The sequence below is a fragment of the Pristiophorus japonicus genome, chromosome 16, assembly GCF_044704955.1.
Source record: "Pristiophorus japonicus isolate sPriJap1 chromosome 16, sPriJap1.hap1, whole genome shotgun sequence".
NCBI classification, from domain to species: domain Eukaryota; kingdom Metazoa; phylum Chordata; class Chondrichthyes; family Pristiophoridae; genus Pristiophorus; species Pristiophorus japonicus.
In genome coordinates this window covers 72,793,492-72,818,756 of record NC_091992.1, presented here as the reverse complement: position 1 = coordinate 72,818,756, position 25,265 = coordinate 72,793,492, and the positions used below count along the sequence as shown (strand labels likewise).

Sequence of the window (25,265 nt, the reverse complement as noted above, 5' to 3'; positions counted from 1 at the left end):
CCAAAACTCGGCTGCCCGTGTCCCAACTCGCATCAAGTCCCACACACCCATCACCCGCTGTGCTCGCTGACCTACAATGGCTCCCGGTTAAGCAATGCCTCGATTTTAAAATTCTCATTCTTATTTTCAAATCCCTCCATGGCCTCGCCCCTCCCTATCTCTAATCTCCATCAGCGTTCCCCCCCCCCCCCCCCCCCCCCGGAGATGTATGCGCTCCTCTAATTCTGCCCTCCTGAGCATCCCTGATTATAATCGCTTAACCATCGGTGGCTGTGCCTTCTGTTGCCTCGGCCCCAAGCTCTGGAATTCCCTCCCTAAACCTCTCTTTCCTCCTTCAAGATGCTCCTTAAAACCTGCCTCTTTGACCAAGCTTCCTGCGCTAATTTCTACTTATGTGGCTCGGCATCACATTTTTATCTCATAATACTCCTGTGAAGCACCTTGGGACATTTCACTAGGTTAAAAGGTGCTATATAAATATAAGCTGTTGTTGTTATCGGAAACACTTAACCTTGAAGATCACCCTCAGGTCACCCCTCAACCTTCTCTGCTCCAGTGACGACGACCCCAACATCGCCAGTCTCTCCCCACCACCTTATTCGGTCATCCCCAGTAACTACCCAGTGAATCCACCCCTGCACCATTTCCATGGCTTTTATATCGTTCCTACAGCTGGATGCCCAAATCCACATGGAATACAGGGAGTACGGTAGACTCGTGTCATTGGGCCGGTAATTTAAGAGGCCTGGAATGATAACCCAGAAAACAAGAGTTCAAATCCCACCATGGTAGTTCAAGAATTTGAATTTAGATTTTCATTTTTTAGTAAAAGTGACCATGAAGCCGTCAGATTGTTGTCAAAACCCAACTGGTTCACTCATGTCTTCGAGGGACGGAAACCGCACTTACCCAGTGTCGTCATCATCATCATTGGCGGTCCCTCGAACGAGGATGACTTGCTTCCACACCAAAAGGGATGAGTTTGCAGATGTTTCAATGGCGGACCCGATGTTCCAGTCCTGAACTCCAGGGGTGGAAGATGCCTGGACGTGGATTTTTTTAACGTGGGGTGACCGTTGCACACCAGCCACCACACAGGCTTGACAGAGCCAGGTCTTGGTCCAGTAGCAAGGGTTAACCAGGACGACTGGAGACCAGCTCTGCTGCACGGACCTAGTGCGCACATATCGTAGTGTGGGCTGGCCCGTGCTGCCCCTGGGCCCTCTCCTCTTCTGGGCCCCTATCCCCATTTGCTGCTCCTCTGCCACGATCTCGCGCCAAATCTTAGCCACGATCTCTCACCGCTCCTCCGTCCCGATCATCCACCGCATTTCTGCCTTGATCTTTCGCCGCTCATCTGCCCCGACCGACCCGCTCCTCCGCTGTACCTGGGCCCCGCCAATGTTCCTGCCCACGCTCCAAACAGCAACCTGGATTTTGATGACATCACCCAGTCGCCCACCTCGAAGTCGTCGCACACTTGGTGTGGCTCGCACTGGAAGCTGCAGTGGTAATGCTCTTTTATCCTCCCAACCTGCGGTGGTGAACACCTTTCAACCCACAACAATAGCCGCTGACGTCAATTCAGCCTTCCCACCATCTACAAGGCACAAGTCAGGAGTGTGATGGAATACTCTCCAGTTGCCTGGATGAGTGCAGCTCCAACAACACTCAAGAAGCTTGACACCATCCAGGACAAAGCAGCCCACTTGATGAGCATCCCATCCACCACCTTCAACATTCACTCCCTCCACCACCGGCACACCGTGGCTGCAGTGTGTACCATCTACAAGATGCACTGCAGCAACTCGCCAAGGCTTCTTCGGCAGCACCTCCCAAACCTGCGACCTCTACCACCTAGAAGGACAAGGGCAGCAGGTGCATGGGAACACCACCACCTCCACGTTCCCCTTCAAGTCACACACCATCCTAACTTGGAATTATATCAGCCGTTCCTTCATCATCGCAGGGTCACAATCCTGGAACTCCCTCCCTAACAGCACTGTGGGAGAACCTTCACCACACGGACTGCAGAGGCTCAAGAAGGCAGCTCACCACCACCTTCTCAGGGGGCAATTAGGGATGGGCAATAAATGCCGGCCTTGCCAGCAATGCCACATCCCGTGAACGAATAAAAACATACTGCTCCAGGTTGCTTTATATTGTATGTGTTACTTGCATGTAGACATGTCTGCAAAAAAAACTCCATATATTAAACTAACGTAATAATGGAATGTTGGCCTTTATCTCGGGGGCTGGAATAGAAAGGGGAGGAATCGATGCTTCAGTCGGACAGAGCCCTGCTCAGACCCCATCGGGACACAACGTCCAGTCCTGGGCCCCGCCCCTCGGGACACTGTGTCCAGTCCTGGGCCCCGCCCCTCGGGGACACTGCATCCAGTCCTGGGCCCCGCCCCTCGGGGACACTGCGTCCAGTCCTGGGCCCCGCCCCTCGGGACACTGCGTCCAGTCCTGGGCCCCGCCCCTCGGGACACTGCGTCCAGTCCTGGGCCCCGCCCCTCGGGGACTCTGCATCCAGTCCTGGGCCCCGCCCCTCGGGGACTCTGCATCCAGTCCTGGGCCCCGCCCCTCGGGACACTGTGTCCAGTCCTGGGCCTCGCCCCTCGGGGACTCTGCGTCCAGTCCTGGGCCCCGCCCCTCGGGGACTCTGCATCCAGTCCTGGGCCTCTCCCCTCGGGACACTGTGTCCAGTCCTGGGACTCGCCCCTCGGGACACTGTGTCCAGTATGGGCCCCGACCCTCGGGACACTGCGTCCAGTCCTGGGCCCCGCCCCTCGGGACACTGCGTCCAGTCCTGGACCCCGCCCCTCGGGACACAGCGCCCAGTCCTGGGCCCCGCCCCTCGGGACACAGCATCCAGTCCTGAGCCCCGCCCCTCGGGGACACTGCATCCAGTCCTGGGCCCCGCCCCTCGGGACACTGTGTCCAGTCCTGGGCCCCGCCCCTCGGGGACACTGTGTCCAGTCCTGGGCCCCGCCCCTCGAGACACTGCATCCAGTCCTGGGCTCCGCCCCTCGGGACACAGCATCCAGTCCTGTGCCCCGCCCCTCGGGGACACTGTGTCCAGTCCTGGGCCCCGCCCCTCGGGACACTTTGTCCAGTCCTAGGCCCCGCCCCTTGGGACACTGTGTCCAGTACTGGGCTCCGCCCCTTGGGACACTGTGTCCAGTCCTGGGCCCCGCTCCTCGGGGACAAAACGTCCAGTCCTGGGCTCCACCCCTCGGGGACAAAACGTCCAGTCCTGGGCCCCGCCCCTCGGGACACTGCATCCAGTCCTGGGCCCCGCCCCTCGGGGACTCTGCGTCCAGTCCTGGGCCCCGCCCCTCGGGACACTGCGTCCAGTCCTGGGCCCCGCCCCTCGGGACACTGCGTCCAGTCCTGGGCCCCGCCCCTCGGGACACTGCGTCCAGTCCTGGGCCCCGCCCTTCGGGACACTGCGTCCAGTCCTGGGCCCCGCCCCTCGGGACACTGTGTCCAGTCCTGGGCCCCGCCCCTCGGGGACTCTGCGTCCAGTCCTGGGCCCCGCCCCTCGGGACACTGCGTCCAGTCCTGGGCCTCGCCCCTTGGGACACTGCGTCCAGTCCTGGGCCCCGCCCCTCGGGACACTGCGTCCAGTCCTGGGCCCCGCCCCTCGGGGAGGATAGATTGCCCTGGAGGGGGCGGGGGCAGCGCAGATTCAGCAGACTGATACTGGGGCTAAAGGGTTAAGTTATGAGAACAGGTTGCACCGACTGTGATTGAATTCTCCCCAGTATAGAAGATTAAGGAGGGATCTGATCGAGGTGTTTTCGTTGATGCAAAGATGTTGGATGGGTAGATAGAGAGAAAAACTATTTCCTTTGGTGGGGGAGTCTGGAATAAGGGAGCGTCACCTTAAAATTACAGCCAGACCGTTCAGGGGAGATGTCGGGAAGCACTTCTTCACACAAAGCGTGCTGGGAATCTGGAACTCTCCCCCAAAAGCTGCAGAGGCAATTGAAAATGTCAAAACTGAGACGGAGGTTTTTGTTGGGAAAGGGTATTACGGGTTACAGAACCAAGGCGATCGATGGAGTTAAGACACAGATCAGCTGTGATCATATTGAATGGCAGAACAGGCCCCAGGGGCTGTATTCCTATGTTGCCATGGCCCCCGGTACTTTGTCCGCTAATCCACTACTTCATGATTCACCCTGACTGATACAGCATAGTAGGCCACCATCCGGCCCTTGTACCTCTGTTCCTCTCCCTGACCTCGCCTGTGACCCGCACTATGGGGGTGGCGCACTGTTGCAAGCTCGATTCTCCAGACCGATTCCTGGGATGGGGGAATTGTCCCACGAGGAGAGATTGAGTAGACTAAGCCTTTATATCTCTAGAGTTGAGAAGAATGAGAGATGATCTCATTGAAACATACAACATTCTTACAGGGCTCGACAGGGTAGGTGCAGGGAGGATGTTTCCCCCGGGCTGGGGAGTCTAGAACCAGGGGTCACAGTCCCAGGATAAGGGGTTGGCCATTTAGAACCAAGATGAGGAGGAACCTCCCCACCTAGAGGGCAGTGAATCCCCAGAATTCTCTGCCCCAGAGGGCCGCGGAGGCTCAGCCGCCGAGCACATTCAAGGCCGAGACGGTCAATTCCTGGATATCCAGAGAACCAAGGAACGTGGGAATCGGGAGGGAAAGTGGAACCGAGGTAGATCAGCAAACGGCCCACCCATAAGAACATAAGAAATAGGAGCAGGAGGCCATTCGGTCCCTTGAGCCTGCCCCGCCACCCAACAAGATTATGGCCGATCCGATCTTGGGCTCAGCTCCACTTTCCCGCCCGCTCCCCACAACCCTTCACTCCCTTGTCGTTCAAAAATCCGTCCATCTCCACCCCAAACCCACTCAACGACCCAGCCTCCACAGCTCTCTGGGGCAGTGAGCTCCACAGATCCACAACCCTCAGAGAAATTCTTCCCCATCTCAACTCCAAATGGGCGACTCCTCCCACCCTCAAACTATGCCCCCTAGTTCCAGACCTCCCCCTCACTCCCCCCCCCACAAAATGCGTCAGTTTAGAAGACCCTATCACGCCTGCGGTCCTGCTCCAAATTCTTGTGGAACACATTTTAACTAAAGGCCCACACATCACAGTCCCATCGTTGGCCCCCCAAATCAGCAACGGGCTGTTTTGAGCGGGAGTGGGGGGTTGCGGTGGAGAAAGGGACCTGAAGGTTTAAGAGGAATAAAATGTGCTCGAGCGCTGAGGGGGAAATTACCAGGTGTGGCCTATAGGTGACTCCAGGCCCTCACCAACATGCCTGACCCCTAACTGCTCTCTGGAGTAGCCCAGCAAACCCCCGCAAAATTACCTACAAAGCAAAAAGTACTGCAGGCTTCTCACGCACCTTCTCACGGCAACCAAGGATGGGCAATAAATGCCGGCCTTGCCAGCGATGCCCACAGCCCAAGAACAAGTTAAGGAGATTGCGTTTTATACAAGTCAAAATGATCTTCTTGCTTTTGTATTCTATGCTTCGAGACACAAAAGCAAGGATTGCATTTGCCTTTTGATGGCCTTATCTCCTTGCTTTGCCATCGGCGATGACCTGTGTACACCAAGGTCCCTCTGTTCCTCTCCATTCAAAATGATCCCACGTACAGTGCAATGCCTTCCCATTCTAAACTTCACATTGTTCTGGCTACGCACCATAACTGTGCATTGGGTTAGCTTTTTAAAAACCTGTTTTGCCGAATTTAAAGGTGTGGAAGTAAAATTGTCCTACCGAAGTAAACTGGATATTTATTGGGTCGTCAAACGAGATTTTCTTCTGCAGGCTCAGCAGTTGCTGCCGATGGCTGTTCGAAGCCGCCTCAAACACCTCCTCGAAACTGTAGGTTCCCGGCGGCTTACTGCCGATCACGATGATCGTCCGCAGATCTGGGAGGCTAAACAAACACAGCAGGAACAATTAGCGGGGCCACGATAACATGGGCTGTGGGCAAATCTCCAACACGGATTGTGAGCTTCCCATAGCAGGACACGGTGGGGTCCAGGGGGGAGGCACGGCCCCTTCAAATCTCACTAAATCCACGGGCTGAAAGTTCCCGCTGACTGTAAGGAACCTCCGTCAGGCGAATCCAGACGTTTGATCCAATCGCAGTGAGCATGGGCCCACAGCACTAATTTGCCTCTAATTCTACATCACATTAGCTGGTGTGGTAAATGGGAATAAAGAGCATGTTTCGGAGGTTGGGCTGAGACACATTGATGAGGCAGAATACACTGGGCTTTACTCTGTATCTAACCCGTGCTGTACCTGCCCTGGGAGCGTTTGATGGGACAGTGTAGAGGGAGCTTTACTCTGTATCTAACCCCGTGCAGTACCTGCCCTGGGAGTGTTTGATAGGACAGTGTAGAGGGAGCTTTACTCTGTATCTAACCCATGCTGTACCTGCCCTGGGAGTGTTTGATAGGACAGTGTAGAGGGAGCTTTACTCTATATCTATCTCGTGCACTTTTGGGCTGGAATAAAGATGGATCAGGTTGCACCTGGGTGTGTTTACAGTAACCAGACTCTTGAGTCATTACAACTGGCGACAAGGTAATTTAAGAACCTTCTCATGCACAATGGGCACTGTTGGAATCCTGGAGAGATTTGTGGAGGGCAAGGATTGGGCAGATTTTGTCGACTGCCTGCATCAGTATTTTGTGGCTAATGGCATGGAGGCAGAGGCCTACACATTTAAGCGCAGGGCAGTTCTCCTCACCATTTGTGGTCCGAAAATTTACGGCCTCATGAAGAATCTTCGCTCGCCTATACGTCTGACGGAAAAAGGGTACTAGGAATTGTGTACGTTGGTGGGTAACCATCTGAAGCTAAAACAGGGGCATCATATCACACTACCTTTTCTACACGCATGTTCGTGCTGAGGGCCAGGATGTGTCGGGATTTGTCGCCGACCTGCGATGTTTTGCTGAGCCGTGTAAGTTTGGGAACATGCTGGAAGACATGCTGCATGATGTCTTCGTCATAGACATCAACTATGATGCGATCCTCAGGAATCTGTTGGCTGCAGAGCCGTTGGATTTGATAAAGGCCATCGCGACTGCCCAGGCATGCATGACGATGGATGATAGTTTGACGCAGATATCATCGACGAGTCGGAGTTCCACGGCAAGTACTGTAAACAAGATGGCGTCGTCTTCGGGCAGAGCTGCTTACGCGAAACCTGCCGCTGCTCAGAGCCCGCTAATTGGTTCGAACCAGATTTCACCCTGTTGGCGTTGTGGGGGCAATCATCGGCCTCATCAGTGTCGGTTTAGACAATACTCATGCAATGGATGTTTGAAAGTGGGGCATCTTCACAGGATGTGTCCACAACGGAGCAAGCGTGGTGCGGCTCACTACCTGGTGGATGAGGATCAGTTCAGTGATGGCCCAGATGTGCAACCCGAAGAGGAAGTGAATGGACTGTATTTGTTCCTGAGCAAGAGCCAGCCGATAGTCGTTAATGTGAAGGATTGCTGCCAGTGCCACGTGCTAATCAGAGTAGGAATCGCAGGATAGCTCAGATGAATACGTGGCTTGAAAAGTGGTGCAGGAGGGAGGGATTCAAATTCCTGGGACATTGGAACCGGTTCTGGGGGAGGTGGGACCAGTACAAACCGGACGGTCTGCACCTGGGCAGGACCGGAACCAATGTCCTAGGGGGAGTGTTTGCTAGTGCTGTTGGGGAGGAGTTAAACTAATATGGCAGGGGATGGGAACCTATGCAGAGAGACAGAGGGAAATAGAATGGGGGCAGAAGCAAAAGATAGAAATAAGAAAAGTAAAAGTGGAAGTCAGAGAAACCTAAGGCAAAAAGCAAAAAAGGCCACATTACAGCAAAATTCTAAAGGGGCACAGTGTGTTAGAAAGACAAGGCTGAAGGCTCTGTGCCTCAATGCGAGGAGTATTTGTAATAAGATGGATGAATTAACTGCACAGATAGCAGTTAACGTGTATGATGTAATTGGCATCACGGAGACATGGCTCCAGGGTGACCAAGGCTGGGAATTCAACATCCAGGGGTATTCAACATTTAGGAAGGAGAGACAGAAAAGGAAAAGGAGGCGGGGTGGCATTGCTGGTTAGAGAGGAAATTAATGCAATAATAAGGAAGGACATTAGCTTGAATGATGTGGAATCGGTATGGGTGGAGCTACGGAATACCAAGGGGCAGAAAACGCTAGTGGGGGTTGTGTACAGACCACCAAACAGTGGTAGTAAGGATGGGGACAGCATCAAACAAGAAATTAGGGATGCATGCAATAAAGGTACAGCAGTTATCATGGGTGACTTTAATCTACACATTGATTGGGCTAACCAACTGATAGCAATGCGGTGGAGGATTTCCTGGAGTGTATTAGTGATGGTTTTCTAGACCAATATGTCAAGGAACCAACGAGGGAGCTGGCCATCCTAGACTGGGTGATGTGTAATGAGAAAGGACTAATTAGCAATCTTGTTGTGCGAGGCCCCTTGGGGAAGAGTGACCATAATATGGTAGAATTCTTTATTAAAATGGAAAGTGACACAGTTAATTCAGAAACTAGGGTCCTGAACTTAAGGAAAGGTAACTTCAATGGTTTGAGGCGTGAATTGGCTAGAATAGACTGGCAATGATACTTCAAGGGTTGACGGTGGATAGACAATGGCAAACATTTAAAGATCACATGGATGAACTTCAGCAATTGTACATCCCTGTCTGGAGTAAACATAAAACGGGGAAGGTGGCTCAACCGTGGCTAACAAGGGAAATTAAGGATAGTGTTAAATCCAAGGAAGAGGCATATAAATTGGCCAGAAAAAGCAACAAACCTGAGGACTGCGAGAAATTTAGAATTCAGCAGAGGAGGACAAAGGGTTTAATTAAGAGGGGAAAATAGAGTACGAGAAGAAGCTTGCCGGGAACATAAAAACTGACTGCAAAAGCTTCTATAGATATGTGAAAAGAAAAAGATTAGTGAAGACAAACGTAGTTCCCTTGCAGTCGGATTCAGGTGAATTTATAATGGGGAACAAAGAAATGGCAGACCAGTTGAACGAATACTTTGGTTCTGTTTTCACGAAAGAAGACACAAATAACCTTCCGGAAGTACTAAGGGATCGAGAGTCTAGTGAAAAGGAGGAACTGAAGGATATCCTTATAAGGCGGGAAACTGTGTTAGGGAAATTGATGGGATTGAAGGCCGATAAATCCCCGAGGCCTGATAGTCTGCATCCCAGAGTACTTAAGGAAGTGGTCCTAGAAATAGTGGATGCATTGTTGATCATTTTCCAACAGTCTATCGACTCTGGAGCAGGTCCTATGGACTGGAGGGTAACTAATGTAACACCACTTTTTAAAAAGGGAGGGAGAGAGAAAGCGGGTAATTATAGACCGGTTAGCCTGACATCAGTAGTGGGGAAAATGTTGTAATCAATTATTAAGGATGAAATAGCAGCGCATTTGGAAAGCAGTGACAGGATCGGTCCAAGTCAGCATGGATTTATGAAGGGGAAATCATGCTTGACAAATTTTCTAGAATTTTGAGAGGATGTAACTAGTGGAGTGGACAAGGGAGAACCAGTGGATGTGGTGTATTTGGACTTTCAAAAGGCTTTTGACAAGGTCCCACACAAGGGATTGGTGTGCAAAATCAAAGCACATGGTATTGGGGGTAATATACTGACGTGGATAAAGAACTGGTTGGCAGACAGGAAGCAAAGAGTCGGGATAAACGGGTCATTTTCAGAATGGCAGGCAGTGACTAGTTGAGTGCCGCAGGGCTCAGTGCTGTGATCCCAGCTCTTTACAATATACATCAATGATTTGGATGAAGGAATTGAGTGTAATATCTCCAAGTTTGCAGATGACACTAAACTGGATGGCGGTGTGAGCTGTGAGGGGGATGCTAGGAGGCTGCAGGGTGACTTGGACAGGTTAGGTGAGTGGGCAAATGCATGGCAGATGCAGTATAATGTGGATAAATGTGAGGCTATCTACTTTGGGCGCAAAAACACGAAGGCAGAATATTATCTGAATGGCGGCAGATTAGGAAAAGGGAAGGTGCAACGAGACCTGGGTGTCATGGTTTATCAGTCATTGAAAGTTGGCATACAGGTACAGGAAACAGTGAAGAAGGTAAATGGTATGTTGGCCTTCATAGCTAGGGGATTTGAGTATAGGAGCAGGGAGGTCTTACTGCAGTTGTACAGGGCCTTGGTGAGGCCTCACCTGGAATATTGTGTTCAGTTTTGGTCTCCTAATCTGAGGAAGGACGTTTTTGCTATTGAGGGAGTGCAGCGAAGGTTCACCAGACTAATTCCCAGGACGGCAGGACTGACATGAGGAGAAACTGGATCAACTGGGCCTTTATATATTGGAGTTTAGAAGGATGAGAGGGGATCTCATAGAAACATATAAGATTCTGACGGGACGGGACAGGTTAGATGCGGGTAGAATCTTCCCGATGTTGAGGAAGTCCAGAACCAGGAGACACAGTCTTAGGACAAGGAGTAAGCCATTTAGGACTGAGATGAGGAGAAACATCTTCACTCAGAGTTGTTAACCTGTGGAATTCCCTACCGCAGAGAGTTGTTGATGCCAGTTCATTGGATATATTCAAGAGGGAGTTAGATTATGGTCCTTACGGCTAATAGGATCAAGGGGTATGGAGAGAAAGCAGGAAAGGGGTACTGAGGGAATGATCAGCCATGATCTTATTGAATGGTGGTGCAGGCTTGAAGGGCCGAAAGGCCTAATCCTGCACCTATTTTCTATGTTTCTATGTTGACAGACTCCAGCGTGAAGGGATCATATCACCAGTCGAGTTTAACGAGTGGGCTAGTCCCATTGTTCCTATGTTGAAGAGTGATGGCACTGTCAGGATTTGTGGAGACTATAAAGTTACGATTAACCGATTTTCGAAACAGGAACAGTATCCGTTACCGAAGGCTGATGACCTGTTCGTCATGCTAGCTGGTGGAAAGTCGTTCACGAAACTGGATCGGACGTCGGCCTATATGACACAGGAGCTTGTCGACACTTCGAAGAAACTCACCTGCATCAACACCCATATAAAGGACTGTTCATCTACAACAGGTGTCCTTTTGGGATTCGTTCGGCTGCAGCCATATTTCAGAGGAATATGGAGAGTCTACTGAAGTCCGTTCCTCGAACTGTCATGTTTCAAGATGACATTCTGGTCACAGGTCCCGACACTGCTGAACATCTGAACAATCTTGAAGAAGTCCTACAGCGTCTGGACAAAGTGGGACTCAGGCTGAAACGCTCGAAGTGTGTCTTCATGGTACCTGAAGTTGAATTCCTTGGGAGGAAGATTGCTGCTGATGGCATCAGGCCCACTGATTCGAAAATAGGGGCCATCAAAAATGCACCCAGGCCTCAGAATGTGACGGAGCTGCGTTCGTTCCTTGGGCTACTCAACTACTTTGGTAATTTCTTACCCAGATTGAGCACTTTACTACAGCCACTGCATGTGTTACTAAAAAAAAGGCGACAACTGGGTCTGGGGTGCGTCTCAAGATAGAGCCTTTGAGAAAGCCAAGAATCTGCTATGTTCAAACAAGTTGCTTGTTCATTATGATCCGTGTAAGCGTCTTGTATTGGCCTGTGATGCTTCATCATTATGAGGTTGGCTGTGTACTCCAACAAGCAAATGAATCTGGCAAGCTACAACCTGTTTCGTATGCTTAAAGTCTGTTTAAAGTGGAAAGAGCTTACAGTATGGTAGAGAAAGAAGCTTTGGCCTGTGTGTATGGGGTAAAAAAAATGCACCGGTACCTGTTTGGTCTTCGTTTTGAACTAGAAACGGATCACAATCTATTCATTTCATTGTTTGCGGAAAACAAAGGTATTAATACCAATGTATCGTCCTGTATTCATAGGTGGGCGCTGACATTGTCTGCCTATGATTACGTCATCTGTCATAGACCTGGTACTGAGAATTGTGCCGATGCACTGAGTCATCTGCCCTTACCCACAACTGAGAATGGAGACGCCTCAACCTGCAGATCTACTGTTAGTAATGGATGCTTTTGAGAGTGAAGGAACCCCTGTCACTGCTCAACAAGTCAGGATCTGGACCAGCCATGACCCTATTTTATCGGTTGTGAAACGGTGTGTACTCAGTGGTGATTGGTCTGCCGTACCTATGGAGATGTGCGAGGAGACCAAACCTTACAACCGTCGCAAGGATGAGTTGTCCATTCAGTCAGACTGTTTACTGTGGGGTAATCGTGTAATCATATCTAAGAAAGGTGGAGAAAAATTTGTACGTGAACTTCATAGCACTCGTCATGGTATTGTCATGATGAAAGCCATTGCTAGGTCTCATGTACGGTGGCCTGGAATTGACTCTGCTCTGGAATTATGCGTGCATCAGTGCAACACTTGCATGCAGCTAAGTAAAATACCAGCAGAATCTCCGCTGAGTCTTTGGTCGTGGCCATCCAAACCATGGTCGAGGATCCACATCGATTTTGCGGGCCCGTTCCTAGGAAAGATGTTTTTTGTCGTAGTAGATGCATATTCTAAGTGGATAGAGTGTGTTATTATGTCATCCAGCATGTCTACAGCTACCATTGAGAGCCTTTGTATCATGTTTGCTACTCATGGTTTGCCTGACATTGCTGTGAGCGACAACGGATCTTGCTTCACAAGTTCATGAAACTCAATGGCATCAGACATGTGAGATCAGCTTCATTCAAGCCTGCTTCTAATGGTCAAGCAGAACGTGCCATTCAAACGATCAAGCAAAGTATGAAACGTATAACACAGGGCTCACTGCAGAGACGGTTGTCATGTATATTGCTCAGTTGCAGGTCAAGACCTCATATGCTTACCGGGGTCTCCCCTGCTGAACTACTGATGAAGAGAAGTCTCAAGACCAGGCTTTATCTTGTTCATCCTGATTTGAATGATCGTGTTGAAAACAGACGTCAAAGTCAGCAATGGTGTCATGATCGTGTTGCTGTGTCATGTGACATCTCGGTCAACGATCCAGTTTATGTACTGAACTATGGTCAATGTCCAAAGTGGATCGCCGGCACTGTTACAGCCAAGGAGGGTAGCAGAGTATTTATTGTTGTGTTCAAGAATGGGCAAACATGCAGGAAACACCTTGACCAGGTTAAACTGTGGCACACGGATGTACTGGAACCGAGTGAGGAAGATGCAGTCAGTGACCAACCAATCATTGTTCACTCATCAGAGGACTCTGCTGACATGACTGACTCTGAACCTTCAGTCTCTGATGTGATCATGACCACTCCCATCAGATCGACTACTCAGCCCTCAGTCTCAACGGACTCAGAACACCCGCCCAGAGCCAAAGTTGAACTGAGACGATCAACTCGTGAGAGGAAAGCCCCAGACCATCTTAATTTGTAAAAAGACTGTTGTTCAGATTTTAAAAGGGGGATGTTATGATGTATTAATGCTTGGGGGTCACCAGACACCAGAGGGCGCCGCGGTCGGAGGTCATCAGGCTGTACGCATGTGGCATGTGTGCTTGGTCACCTGTATATAAGCTGGGTGTCTTTGTCACGCTGGCACTCTTGGGCTGGAATAAAGATGGATCAGGTTGCACCTGAGTGAGTTTACAGTAACCAGACTCTTGGGTCATTACAAAACCCTTGCCCAACAAAACTCCATCCATTTCAGTCTTGAAAATTTGAGTTGACGCCCAACAGCCACAGCCTTTTGGGGAGAGCTGCAGGTTTCCAGTGCCCTGTGTGTGAAGAAGAGCTTCCTGCTTTCAGTTCCATTTGGCTTGGCTCTAAGGTTAAGCTTGTGTCCCTTTGTTCTTGGCTCTCCCTCCAGGGGAGAGTGTTTCTCAGTCTCCCTCGATTAGTTCATTACTTAATCTATTCCATTCAAGCAACTACCAGCCGAGTCGATGCAACCTGCCCTCAGAATTTCACCCTTGAAGCCCCGCTATCATCCTGGTGATTGTGTGCTGCACCCATTCCAAGGCCAGGAGCTCCTCCCGGAGGTGTGGTGCCCAGAACTGAACACGTTGCGTACTGTACAGTGTTGCCTCTGCCACTCTCGCCGTCAGTAAATGGGGCGTCAGTAAATGGGGCGTCGGTGGGCAGCGTGTGCGGGTGAGTTTAACCCTGCCAACCTGGTGCACATCCGGCAGGTTAGCACTTACAATCGGCCAGAGGCTCCCCTCCCCCCACCACCCCCGACGTAACTCCGCTGGCTGGAAACTGGGGGGGGGGGGGTCCTTCAATGACATCATCAGTCCGAGTAGGGGAGCCGCTGTGACTTTCCCGCCAGGTGAATACTGCGGGAAGAGGAGCCGGGATCAGGAGAGGCCCCAACAGGCGAGTCTTTCTTCAACCTGTGGGGCCGGGAGGGACAGGAACACGAGGAACACAAGGTCTGCCCTGCCCCGAGCTGCTCCCATTCCTCAACGGGAGGCCCTCTCGAAACCCCATCCCTACGATGCACAGAACCCACCCATTCCTTCGGTCCCAGCCAGTGGTCTCAAAATGCCCCCCCCGCCTTACCTTTCCCACCCCCACTAGCCCGCTGCCAAACTGACCGGGGGAGCCTGCAGAGAAGGCCGGGGGGGGGGGGGGGGGAGTGGTGTCATCGCGATCGCCTCGACCCCTCCCGTCTCATTCCCGCCCCACGGTAAAATCGGTCGTCTTGCCTCCGATGAGCAGTGTGTACCTTTTGCTCCTCAGATCCCCTGGAGTGGCTTTTTCCAGCTCGGGACAGCTTTGCTTAAGGATGTCGTAGTATACTTGGGTCTTAAACTCTGTGGGGCAGACCAATGCCTTACAGCCAACCTGTGGAGAGAAAGAGACACATGATGTCCCCCAAAAGCATTTCCGATTCCCACAATACCCGGGGGGGACAGACAGCCCAGGCACCGGGTCCATCTGTACTGCCTCCGACAGCGGAAAAAGACAAATCAATCAATCGTAGCACGGATCAGCCCTGCTCTCCGGGCTCCGCCCACCCGCTATTAAACTATAGCACCTGGACTGAGGTTTACAGCGAGTGAACACATTTGCATATCCCACAGCAGGGGAGGCTGTGGAGAGTGCACGGGGAACACTTTCAGTTGCTGCAAGTCTTTCCTCTGAATTCTTTTGTCAAATAGGTTTCCGATTTCCTGGACTCGGTGGACAACGCTAGACGATGTTTCTGCACCGGACTACACTGAATTATACTGGAATAAAAGATGTTCTGACGAAAGGTCATCGATCTGAAACAATGGCCCTGAAATTCCGATGTCCCGGGTCCGTACAAAGTATCTACGGACGCGGGAGGGCATCGGAAAAACCGGGTTTCAGCACACAATGCGCATGCGCTGAAAACCGGCTTTTCCGAACTGTCAAGTTTCTGGCTTGACAGATCCTCCGTGTCTCGGGAGTGAGGACACTTGCAGGGCAAGATTTCCGATATTTACGCATATTTTGCCCTGCAAATATCCTTTGTAATCTTGCGTCTGAAAAAGCAAGCGGAAAGACTACTTTTACAGGCGCAGGTGTTTTAAAAACACATTTTATAGTTAAAAACGCCTCCCCTCAACGGGAAGTTTATTTTAAGGCTTAATTAAAAAAAACTTTTTAAAAAGTCGGGAAAATATTGTTTTTATAATAACTTTAATTTAAATGAATGTTAAATGTGTCGTTTATTTTCTTTTTTTTAAAATTGTGTTTTGGGTGTTTGTGGGGGTTTCTCGTTCATAGTAATAGGAGTTCCGGACTTACGGAACTTCAATTCCTATGAATGAGAACCTATACTTCACCTGATTGGCTGCTGTCTCCAGCTCCCGGCTTGCGTACATCCCCACGTGCACGCACTGCGACACGCAGTCACCAGAGGCCTCGGGCTCGGAAGTTCCAATGGCCGCAGCAGCAACAGGTAAGTGCACATCTTTTTTCTCTTTTTCTGTTGTTTGCCCGCGGGAAGAGCTCGACCGGAATTTCAGGGCCATTATTTAAATGGAGAAAGATTGCAAAATGCTGCAGTACAGAGGGACCTGGGGGTCCTTGTGCATGAAACACAAAGTTAGTATGCAGGTACAGCAAGTGATCAGGATAGCCAATGGAATCTTGGCCTTTATTGCAAGGGGGATAGAGTATAAAAGCAGGGAAGTCTTGCTACAGCTATACAGGGTATCGGTGAGGCCACACCTGGAATACTGCGTGCAGTTTTGGTTTCCATATTTACAAAAGGAATACTTGCTTTGGAGGCAGTTCAGAGAAGGTTCACTCGGTTGATTCCGGAGATGAGGGGTTTGACTTATGAGGAAAGGTTGAGTAGGTTGGGCCTCTACTCATTGGAATTCAGAAGACTGAGAGGTGATCTTATCGAAACGTATAAGATTATGAGGGGGCTTGACAAGGTGGATGCAGAGAGGATGTTTCCACTGATGGGAGAGACTAGAACCAGAGGGCATGATATTAGAATAAGGGGCCGCCCATTTAAAACAGAGATGAGGAGAAATTTCTTCTGAGGGTTGTAAATCTGTGGAATTCGTTGCCTCAGAGAGCTGTGGAAGCTGGGACATTGCCAACCAGAGAATTTAAGACAGAAATAGACAGTTTCTTAAACGATAAGGGGATAAGGAGTTATGGGGAGCGGGCGGGGAAGTGGAGCTGAGTCCATGATCGGATCAGCCATGATCTTATTAAATGGCGAAGCAGGTTCGAGGGGCCGAATGGCCTACTCCTGCTCCTCTTTCTTATGTTCTTATGTTCTTAAGGTCGACGCCCTAGTATAGACCATACCAAGGTCTGAGCAGGCACAATAGGCTTGCTTAGATCGGGAATCACCCACCACCCCCGGCTTCATTTGATGCATAGTGTAAGGGTGCTTATCCCTTCAGTTGGCTTCCACACCACCCCACCCCCACTTCATTTCAAACCGAGCCCGTGTCCAGGCGAGGGACTGATTCTGACAGCCGACGCTCTGACCCTCGAGCCCGGTTTGAAGGCGTGGCACTTTTTTTTTAAAATCCAAACTTATGAATTGCATGAAACTTCGAAAAATTTAAGCTGGATGATACATATTTATGTGTTCTTGACTCCCTCCAAAACTGTGCCTAAAAACAATGGTGTCTTTCAGTGCTGATTTTTTGATGTGCGTTTGTTTTTCTTAAGTGCCCAGAAGGTTTTTTGGGAGTGATCACATACACCGTCCTCGGAGAAATGTAATTTGTCCAAACTTACATAAATGTGAAAAACTGGTACAGACATCAGGTTACGGCCATTACGACTCAAAAAAAACCCTAAAAAATCATAACTGAGTTATGCTGGCGCAAAATCTTTGAGGAAACTTGGATATTTTAATTTAGGCCAAAAAAACGGCACAAATGACTGGGCAAATTGAGCCCAGAGTATGTACGACTTGTAATTGTAAATCACCCAGCTTGAAAGCCCTGATGATATAGACTGAAGCAAAATTGGGTACTTTACTTCAAACTTCCAAAGGTGGTATCTTCAAAAGTAGCAAATACAATAAAGGGGCTCACCGGACAGTGAACACGGAAAGGGAGGAAAGGGGCATTCGTTTATCTTTAAACATCTCACTGGGGAGGGGAGCTCATGCTGGCCCAGTGTGTTGTAACGAGGGGAACGCTAGATGGTGAGCACTGGCCGGCTATTCAACCGAACCGAATCACAGCCGAATCCATTCTGTCCCCACCCACCAACCACACCTGGCAGAATAAGGGGGGGGGCTCACTCCCTGGCTGACCCGTATTATCTCGTTATGGCTGAGACCAGTTGTAGCACCAGCAAATGCAGTATAAATCAGAGATCTTGTGGGCTGTGACTCTGTGCCACATAATGGGGCGTAGTCACCCATCGAGACACCAGGAAAGATGTGAAAACAGATCACCTCCCAGTGAAGGATTCCTACGTTCATCAAACTCGGAAGCCCACCTTACCTTCTTCAGAACATGTTCCAGCTCACGGGTCTGGTAGGCCGGATTAACGTTAACCTGCAACAAAAGGAGGAGATTGGAGTGAGGAAGAGGCTGGATTCAATGCATTCTGTACACTGTATTATATCGTGCCGTGCTAAGCAACACCCTGGGTGCATTTGCAGGACATCGTTGGGTAGCAACAGCCATTTGTCAACTGGGTCGTTCATCAGTTGGTGCAATGAGAGTTTAAAAATCAATTCTTTGCCGCAAGCTCTGGGAATTAGGTGGGAATTTTCATGCCCCAATAGTCTTTTAAAGGAGAATTGCTACTCATGTTTACTTAGTGACGACAAAAATCTTGGGCACTAATCTTGCAATCATGTGGTAGACACAGACGCCCCAATTTTAACTCGGACGCAGATCGTGGGGGCAGGCGCTGAAACAGGCGGCAGAACTGCCCAGCAACCACGCCCCCCCCCACCCCCGGCCTCCCGCAGTATGGGGCCTGCGAGATTTTAACTCCCTCTTATAATGTATGCACCTGTAAGTATGCTCATAGGTTTGTAGAATTGTAGAATTTACTCGGCCGCATCCTCCGCCAGGATCAACTGGGAGAAATGCCATCGAGTCGCTAAAAACAGCACTGGGCCCTGACTCCGTTAGGTGTATCGAGGAGGCTCAAGCACGTGGGGCGATCCCGTCCGAACTGACCCCCGTCCGGACGGAATTCCTCATCGGCGCCAAACCCCGGAACCTCCCTCGGGAGCCGGCGCCTCACAACTTGAGCCGCCTCGGGGAAATCCCCTCCGTGCCTTTCAGTTCTGCGCGGAGGGGTTTCCTGTACGGGCTGCTCCTGCACACTCTTAACCTTGCCATCCTCGTCTGCCGTCCGGACACGCCATGACGTACCATCTTGCCCTCCGGAGGAGGCGGGGTTCCCTGATGGAGTGCACTCTACGCGGGAGTCCTCCCACTATTTATCGGGGACTTGGCCTGGAGGGTGGTGTACGGAGCAGTCCCGTGCAACAAATTTTTAAGCCGGTTCACAGGCTCCCAGGCCGCCTGCAATTTCTGCGGTCTGGAGGTGTCTGTGTTCCACGTTTTTACTGATTGTGTGAGGTTGCAGCCCCTGTTCCATTATTTAAAGGGGCCGCTCCTGAAATTCTGGTTGCATTCAGTCCCACACTCCTGACCTTTGGGCACCCTGTGTGGAGGGGAGCGGGTAGGACCGAGGGCCTCCTCGTAGGACTGCTCCTGGGCACGGCCAAGGGGGCCATCAGCCGGTCCAGGCAGCGGGCGGTCGAGGGGGTCGTTCAGCCCGACTGCCTGCCTCTCTTCCGCGGTTACATCCGGGCCAGGATGTCCCTAGAGATGGAGCACACGGTGTCCACCGGTACGCTCACGGCCTTCCGCGAGAGGTGGGCGCCGGAGGGACTGGAATGCATCATCACCCCCGGCAACCAAATTTTAATTTGATTTTATTTGTTTTAAAGTTTAATTTGTTTTAATTGCCGGGTTTTAGTGTCCCCCTCCCCTTTTATAGGGGGCACTTGGAAATTATGTGATTTTAATGCCCCAAAAAACAAAATCACAAAAGGAAAAAAAAAAAACCCAAAAAAAGGGAAAAAAAAAAAGAGGGCAGTTATAAGTGTCTGGAGTGTCCCCCAGATCGGGGGGCACTCGATCTAATGTTTATTTGTACTCCTCAAAAGAGTTGTAGAGTTGTAGGGCTGTTGAGTTGGGAGTGGCTTAGCCAATCACGTGATGTTCACATGACTCAATAAAACCCCAGCTAGTTGGGTTCGGGGGATCCACGATGAGGCAGGTGGTTGTGAGCCTGGTGGATGAACTGGTAATGTGTGTGTGATTGTTAAACCTTTGCTAATAAACCGACTAGTTCTTAATTGCAATGTGTTGCTATGGATTCTTAAGCAAAGAACCCATGAAGCAAATAAATTATACCGGATCTCATCCGCGTACTTGCAGTGAGTCTCTGACCTCAACCCGTGGGAAGCCATTACTGGCTGGCGGGCGGGAGCGGGATTTGGGGTGGCAGGAGGCCGCCATGCAGATAAGTGGGGGGGGGGGGTGTCGCTGAGTATTGCACATTGCACTCGGGGAGGCCCACGGGTTCCTGCGCCCTCCTGGCCCACAAGGCAATGAACAGAACATTTTAAATAAACTTAGCTTTCCAAGCCTGTTCTCTCCCCGGATCCGCTTGCTCCCAGGTTGGCCTGGTGGGGAAGCTAATCGGCTGCCCCATGCAGGCCAGGGGGGTTAGAATGGCAGTCAGGCCCCGACGACAGCATCAGAGCCCAATTTGCATATTTTAAGGAGACCCCGCTGGCTCCAGGCAAGTTTCCTGGGCACCAACAACGGGTTAAAATTACATCCAGGTAGGCAGAGGGGAGTAAGTCACTGCCATGATTTCAAGTACCTACCTGCCAGGTTTCTACTGAGAGAATGCAGCACAAAACATCCAGGCTGACACTCCAGTGCAGTGTTGAGGGAGTGCTGCACTGTCAGAGGTGCCGTCTTTCGGATGAGACGTTAAACTGAGGGATGGCCCGGGACCAGTGTGGAGTCCTTTCGGCCCGGGACAGAAGCGGCCGGCACAGGGTCCCTTCGGCCAAAAGGACTCTGCACCGGCCCCGGGCCGAACAATCCACGATAACATCCATCTGGTCCCGGGACCTCATCCATCATTCCCAGGAGGCTGGTCTGTTGGTCGTCTTCCTATCTCTCGACCAAGAGAAGGCGTTCGACAGGGTGGATCACGACTATCTGTTCGGAACTCTGCGTGCTTTCGGGTTCGGGATGCAGTTCGTCGCCCGGATCCGACTTTTGTACGCCACGGCGGAGTGTCTGATTAAGGTTAACGGGTCCTTGACGGCGCCCCTTCGCTTTAGGAGAGGGGTGCGCCAGGGATGCCCCATGTCCGGCCAGTTATATGCCATCTGCGTGGAGCCTTTCCTGCGCCTCCTGCAGACGAGGTTGACAGAACTGGCTCTGCAAGGGCCGGGCGTGGAGGTCGTCCTCTCGGCTTACGCCGATGACATGCTCCTCACGGTAGAGGATCCTGCTGACCTGCGGAGGATGCGTGAGTGCCAGGAGGTTTACTCGGCCGCGTCCTCCGCCAGGATCAACTGGGAGAAATGTTCCGGACTCCTGGTGGGTCAGTGGCGGGTGGACTCCCTGCCGGAGGAGCTCAGGCCTTTTGTCTGGAGCACGACCCATCTCCTCTATCTGGGAGTCTACCTTAGCCCCGACGAGGGAGCCTGGCCGGCGAACTGGCAGGAGCTGGAGGCCAAGGTCGCCGCTCGCCTAGGGCGCTGGACAGGACTGCTCCGAGTGCTGTCCTACAGGGGTCGAGCGCTAGTCATAAACCAGCTGGTGGCCGCTATGCTGTGGTACCGGCTGGTCACTTTGACCCCTCCCCCTGCGTTTGTCGCCAAGACACAGAAGAAGCTGGTGGACTTCTTCTGGAACAACAGGAAGCACTGGGTCTCTGCCGCGGTCTTGAATCTCCCGCTTAGGAAGGGCGGTCAGTCGTTGGTGTGCGTCAGCGCCCAGCTAGCGACTTTTCATCTTCAGACCCTGCAGAGATACCTTTACGTCGAGCCCCCTCCTAGGTGGCGTGCGCTGGTGACGTATTTCTTCCGCCAGCAGCACGGCCTCAACTACGACACGCAGCTCCTGTTTGTGAGCTTGGGGGGGCGTCAGGACCGCCCTCCGGGAGCTGCCTGTCTTTTACAAGGAACTCACTAGGGTCTGGAACAAAGTCTCCACCAAGCGCAGCTCTCCACCGGCTGGAGTGGCGGCCGTCCTGCAGGAGCCGCTGCTCGGGAATCCGTACCTCCACGACCGAGGTTTTAGGTGGCAGTCGGACGAGAGGGCTGTGGCTGGTGAGGTGACAGTGGTCATGGACCTGCTCGATGGCGGAGGAGCGGGCTGGATGGCACCAGACGTGTTGGCGCGGCGCCTAAACTCGGTCAACGTCCGCCGCGCGGCCAATGCCATCGAGTCGCTAAAAACAGCTCTGGGCCCTGACTCCGTTAGGTGCATTGAGGAGGCTCATACACGTGGGGAGATCCCGTCCGAACTGACCCCCGTCCGGACGGAATTCCTCATCGGCGCCAAACCCCGGAACCTCCCTCGGGAGCCGGCGCCTCACAACTTGAGCCGCCTCGGGGAAATCCCCTCCGTGCCTTTCACTTCTGCGCGGAGGGGTTTCCTGTACGGGCTGCTCCTGCACACTCGCAACTTTGCCATCTACGTCTGCCATCCGGACACGCCATGGCATACCATCTTGCCGTCCGGAGGAGGCGGGGGTCCCCAATGGAGGGCACTCTACGCGGGAGTCCTCCCACTATTTATCGGGGACTTGGCCTGGAGGGTGGTGTACGGAGCAGTGCCGTGCAATAAATTTTTAAGCCGCTTCACGGGCTCCCAGGCCGCTTGCAATTTCTGAGGCCTGGAAGAGTCCGTGTTCTATGTTTTTATGGAGTGTGCGAGGTTGCAGCCCCTGTTTCATTATTTAAAGGGGCTGCTCCTCAGTTTCTGGTTACACTTCAGTCCCACACTCCTGATCTTTGGGCATCCTGTGCGGAGGGGAGCGGGCAGGTCCGAGGGCCTCCTCGTAGGACTGCTCCTGGGCATGGCCAAGGGTGCCATCAGCCGGTCCAGGCAGCAGCCGGTCGAGGGGGTCGTTCAGCCCGACTGCCTGCCTCTCTTCCGCACTTACATCCAGGCCAGGGTGTCCTTGGAGATGGAGCACGCGGTGTCCACCGGTACGCTCGCGGCCTTCCGCGAGAGGTGGGCGCCGGAGGGACTGGAGTGCATCATCACCCCCGGCAACCAGATTTTAATTTGATTTTATTTGTTTTAAAGTTTAATTTGTTTTAATTGCCGGGTTTTAGTGTCCCCCTCCCCTTTTATAGGGGGCACTTGGAAATTATATGATTTTAATGCCCCAAAAAAAAATCACAAAAGGAAAAAAAAAACACAAACAAAAAAAAAGAGAAAAAAAGAGAGGGCAGTTATAAGTGTCTGGAGTGTCCCCCAGATCGGGGGGCACTCGATCTAATGTTTATTTGTACTCCTCAAAAGAGTTGTAGAGTTGTAGGGCTGTTGAGTTGGGAGTGGCTTAGCCAATCACGTGATGTTCACATGACTCAATAAAACCCCAGCCAGTTGGGTTCGGGGGATCCACGATGAGGCAGGTGGTTGTGAGCCTGGTGGATGAACTGGTAATGTGTGTGTGATTGTTAAACCTTTGCTAATAAACCGACTAGTTCTTAATTGCAATGTTTTGCTATGGATTCTTAAGCAAAGAACCCATGAAGCAAATAAATTATACCGGACCTCATCCGCGTACTTGCAGTGAGTCTCTGACCTCAACCCGTGGGAAGCCATTACTGGCTGGCGGGCAGGAGCGGGATTTGGGGTGGCAGGAGGCCGCCATGCAGATAAGTGGGGGGGGGGGGTGGGGGTGTCGCTGAGTATTGCACATTGCACTCGGGGAGGCCCACGGGTTCCTGCGCCCTCCTGGCCCACAAGGCAATGAACAGAACATTTTAAATAAACTTAGCTTTCCAAGCCTGTTCTCTCCCCGGATCCGCTTGCTCCCAGGTTGGCCTGGTGGGGAAGCTAATCGGCTGCCCCATGCAGGCCAGGGGGGTTAGAATGGCAGTCAGGCCCCGACGACAGCATCAGAGCCCAATTTGCATATTTTAAGGAGACCCCGCTGGCTCCAGGCAAGTTTCCTGGGCACCAACAACGGGTTAAAATTACATCCAGGTAGGCAGAGGGGAGTAAGTCACTGCCATGATTTCAAGTACCTACCTGCCAGGTTTCTACTGAGAGAATGCAGCACAAAACATCCAGGCTGACACTCCAGTGCAGTGTTGAGGGAGTGCTGCACTGTCAGAGGTGCCGTCTTTCGGATGAGACGTTAAACTGAGGGATGGCCCGGGACCGGTGTGGAGTCCGTTCGGCCCGGGACAGAAGCGGCCCGGCACGGAATCCCTTCGGCCAAAAGGACTCTGCATCGGCGCACACCTATCCCTGTGGTCGCACACCAGCTATTCATTGTGCTGACAGATTCAAGGGACGTCTATCTGGCCAAAGGGACTCCAACGGCATTCAACCCGACGTCTCAAACACCCAACCAACTTTTAATTAATTAATTAATTTTTAAACTTTTAATCAACTTTTAAACTTTTTAAACAATTTGGGAGCACTTTTTTTTTCTTTTTTTTTTGTTTGTGTTTTTTTTTCCTTTTGTGATTTTTTTTGGGGCATTAAAATCATATAATTTCCAAGTGCCCCCTATAAAAGGGGAGGGGGACACTAAAACCCGGCAATTAAAACAAATTAAACTTTAAAACAAATAAAACTTACATTTTAGACTTTTAATCGAAATACTTTTAAACATCTATAATTAATCTACATCTTTGACTTTTTAACAACCTTTAGAAACTTTTTAAATTAGGGAAACTTTTATAATCTATTATTGATTTGCATCTTAGACTTTTTAACAGCTCTTATAAACTTTTTAAACAAATTAGGAATCGTTATCAACTTTTAACTTTTAAGGTAACTTTGGAAGCCTGCCCCCAACCGAGCCTCGGGCCGTCCACCATCAATGGCGCTACTCGGTGCCGAGCTTGCGGCCAACACTTCGCCGTAAGCAATTCGGCTTATAGAGCGGTGTCTGGTCTCCAGTTGTCTTGGACCCCCTTGACGATGGACCAAGACCTTGCTCAGCTAAGCCCGTGTGTTTGCCGGTGTGCTGCGACCACCCCACCTTAAACAAACTCACGCACAGGCATCTTCCACTTGGTCAGTATGAAGTTCGGGACCAGGAATGTCAGGACCCTCATGGACAATCCCAACAGCAACAGGCCGGAACGCTGTACCGCCAGAGTTGCCCGGGAACTCAGACGCTTTGACATCGACATCGCCGCCCTAAGCGAGACCCGGCGGGCAGGGGAAGGCCAGCTCAAGGAACATGGTGGAGGTTACACCTTTTTCTGGAAAGGAAAACCAGAGGCAGAATGCTGCCTTCATGGAGTCGGCTTCACCATCAAAAATTAACTGGTCAACCACCTCAAAGACTCTCCCTGTGGGGTTAACGAACGCCTCATGACTCTCCGTATCACTCTATCCCAGAACCAATGCGCCACAGTCATCAACGCGTACGCCCCTACACTCGATGCGATGGATGAGGCTAAAGAGGGTTTTTATTCTGACCTCGAGACATCCTTGTCCCGCGACCCACGGGCGATAAATTGATCCTCCTGGGTGATTTTAATGCCAGGGTCGGCAAAG

General features: G+C 51.5%; 1 protein-coding gene across 2 annotated transcripts in view; it reads right to left on the bottom strand.

The window, feature by feature from the left end:
- The window catches only part of acsf2 (acyl-CoA synthetase family member 2), a 196,153-nt gene that overhangs the window by 123,832 nt on the left and 47,056 nt on the right, over window positions 1-25,265 (bottom strand). For both annotated transcript variants that reach the window (XM_070857422.1, XM_070857423.1), the window contains exons 4-6: window positions 17,955-18,008; window positions 14,723-14,841; window positions 5,776-5,938 (exon numbers count right to left, since the gene is read on the bottom strand). In XM_070857422.1, the coding sequence (XP_070713523.1) occupies window positions 5,776-5,938; window positions 14,723-14,841; window positions 17,955-18,008 (336 nt within the window). The remainder of the gene's footprint in view (window positions 1-5,775; window positions 5,939-14,722; window positions 14,842-17,954; window positions 18,009-25,265) is intronic.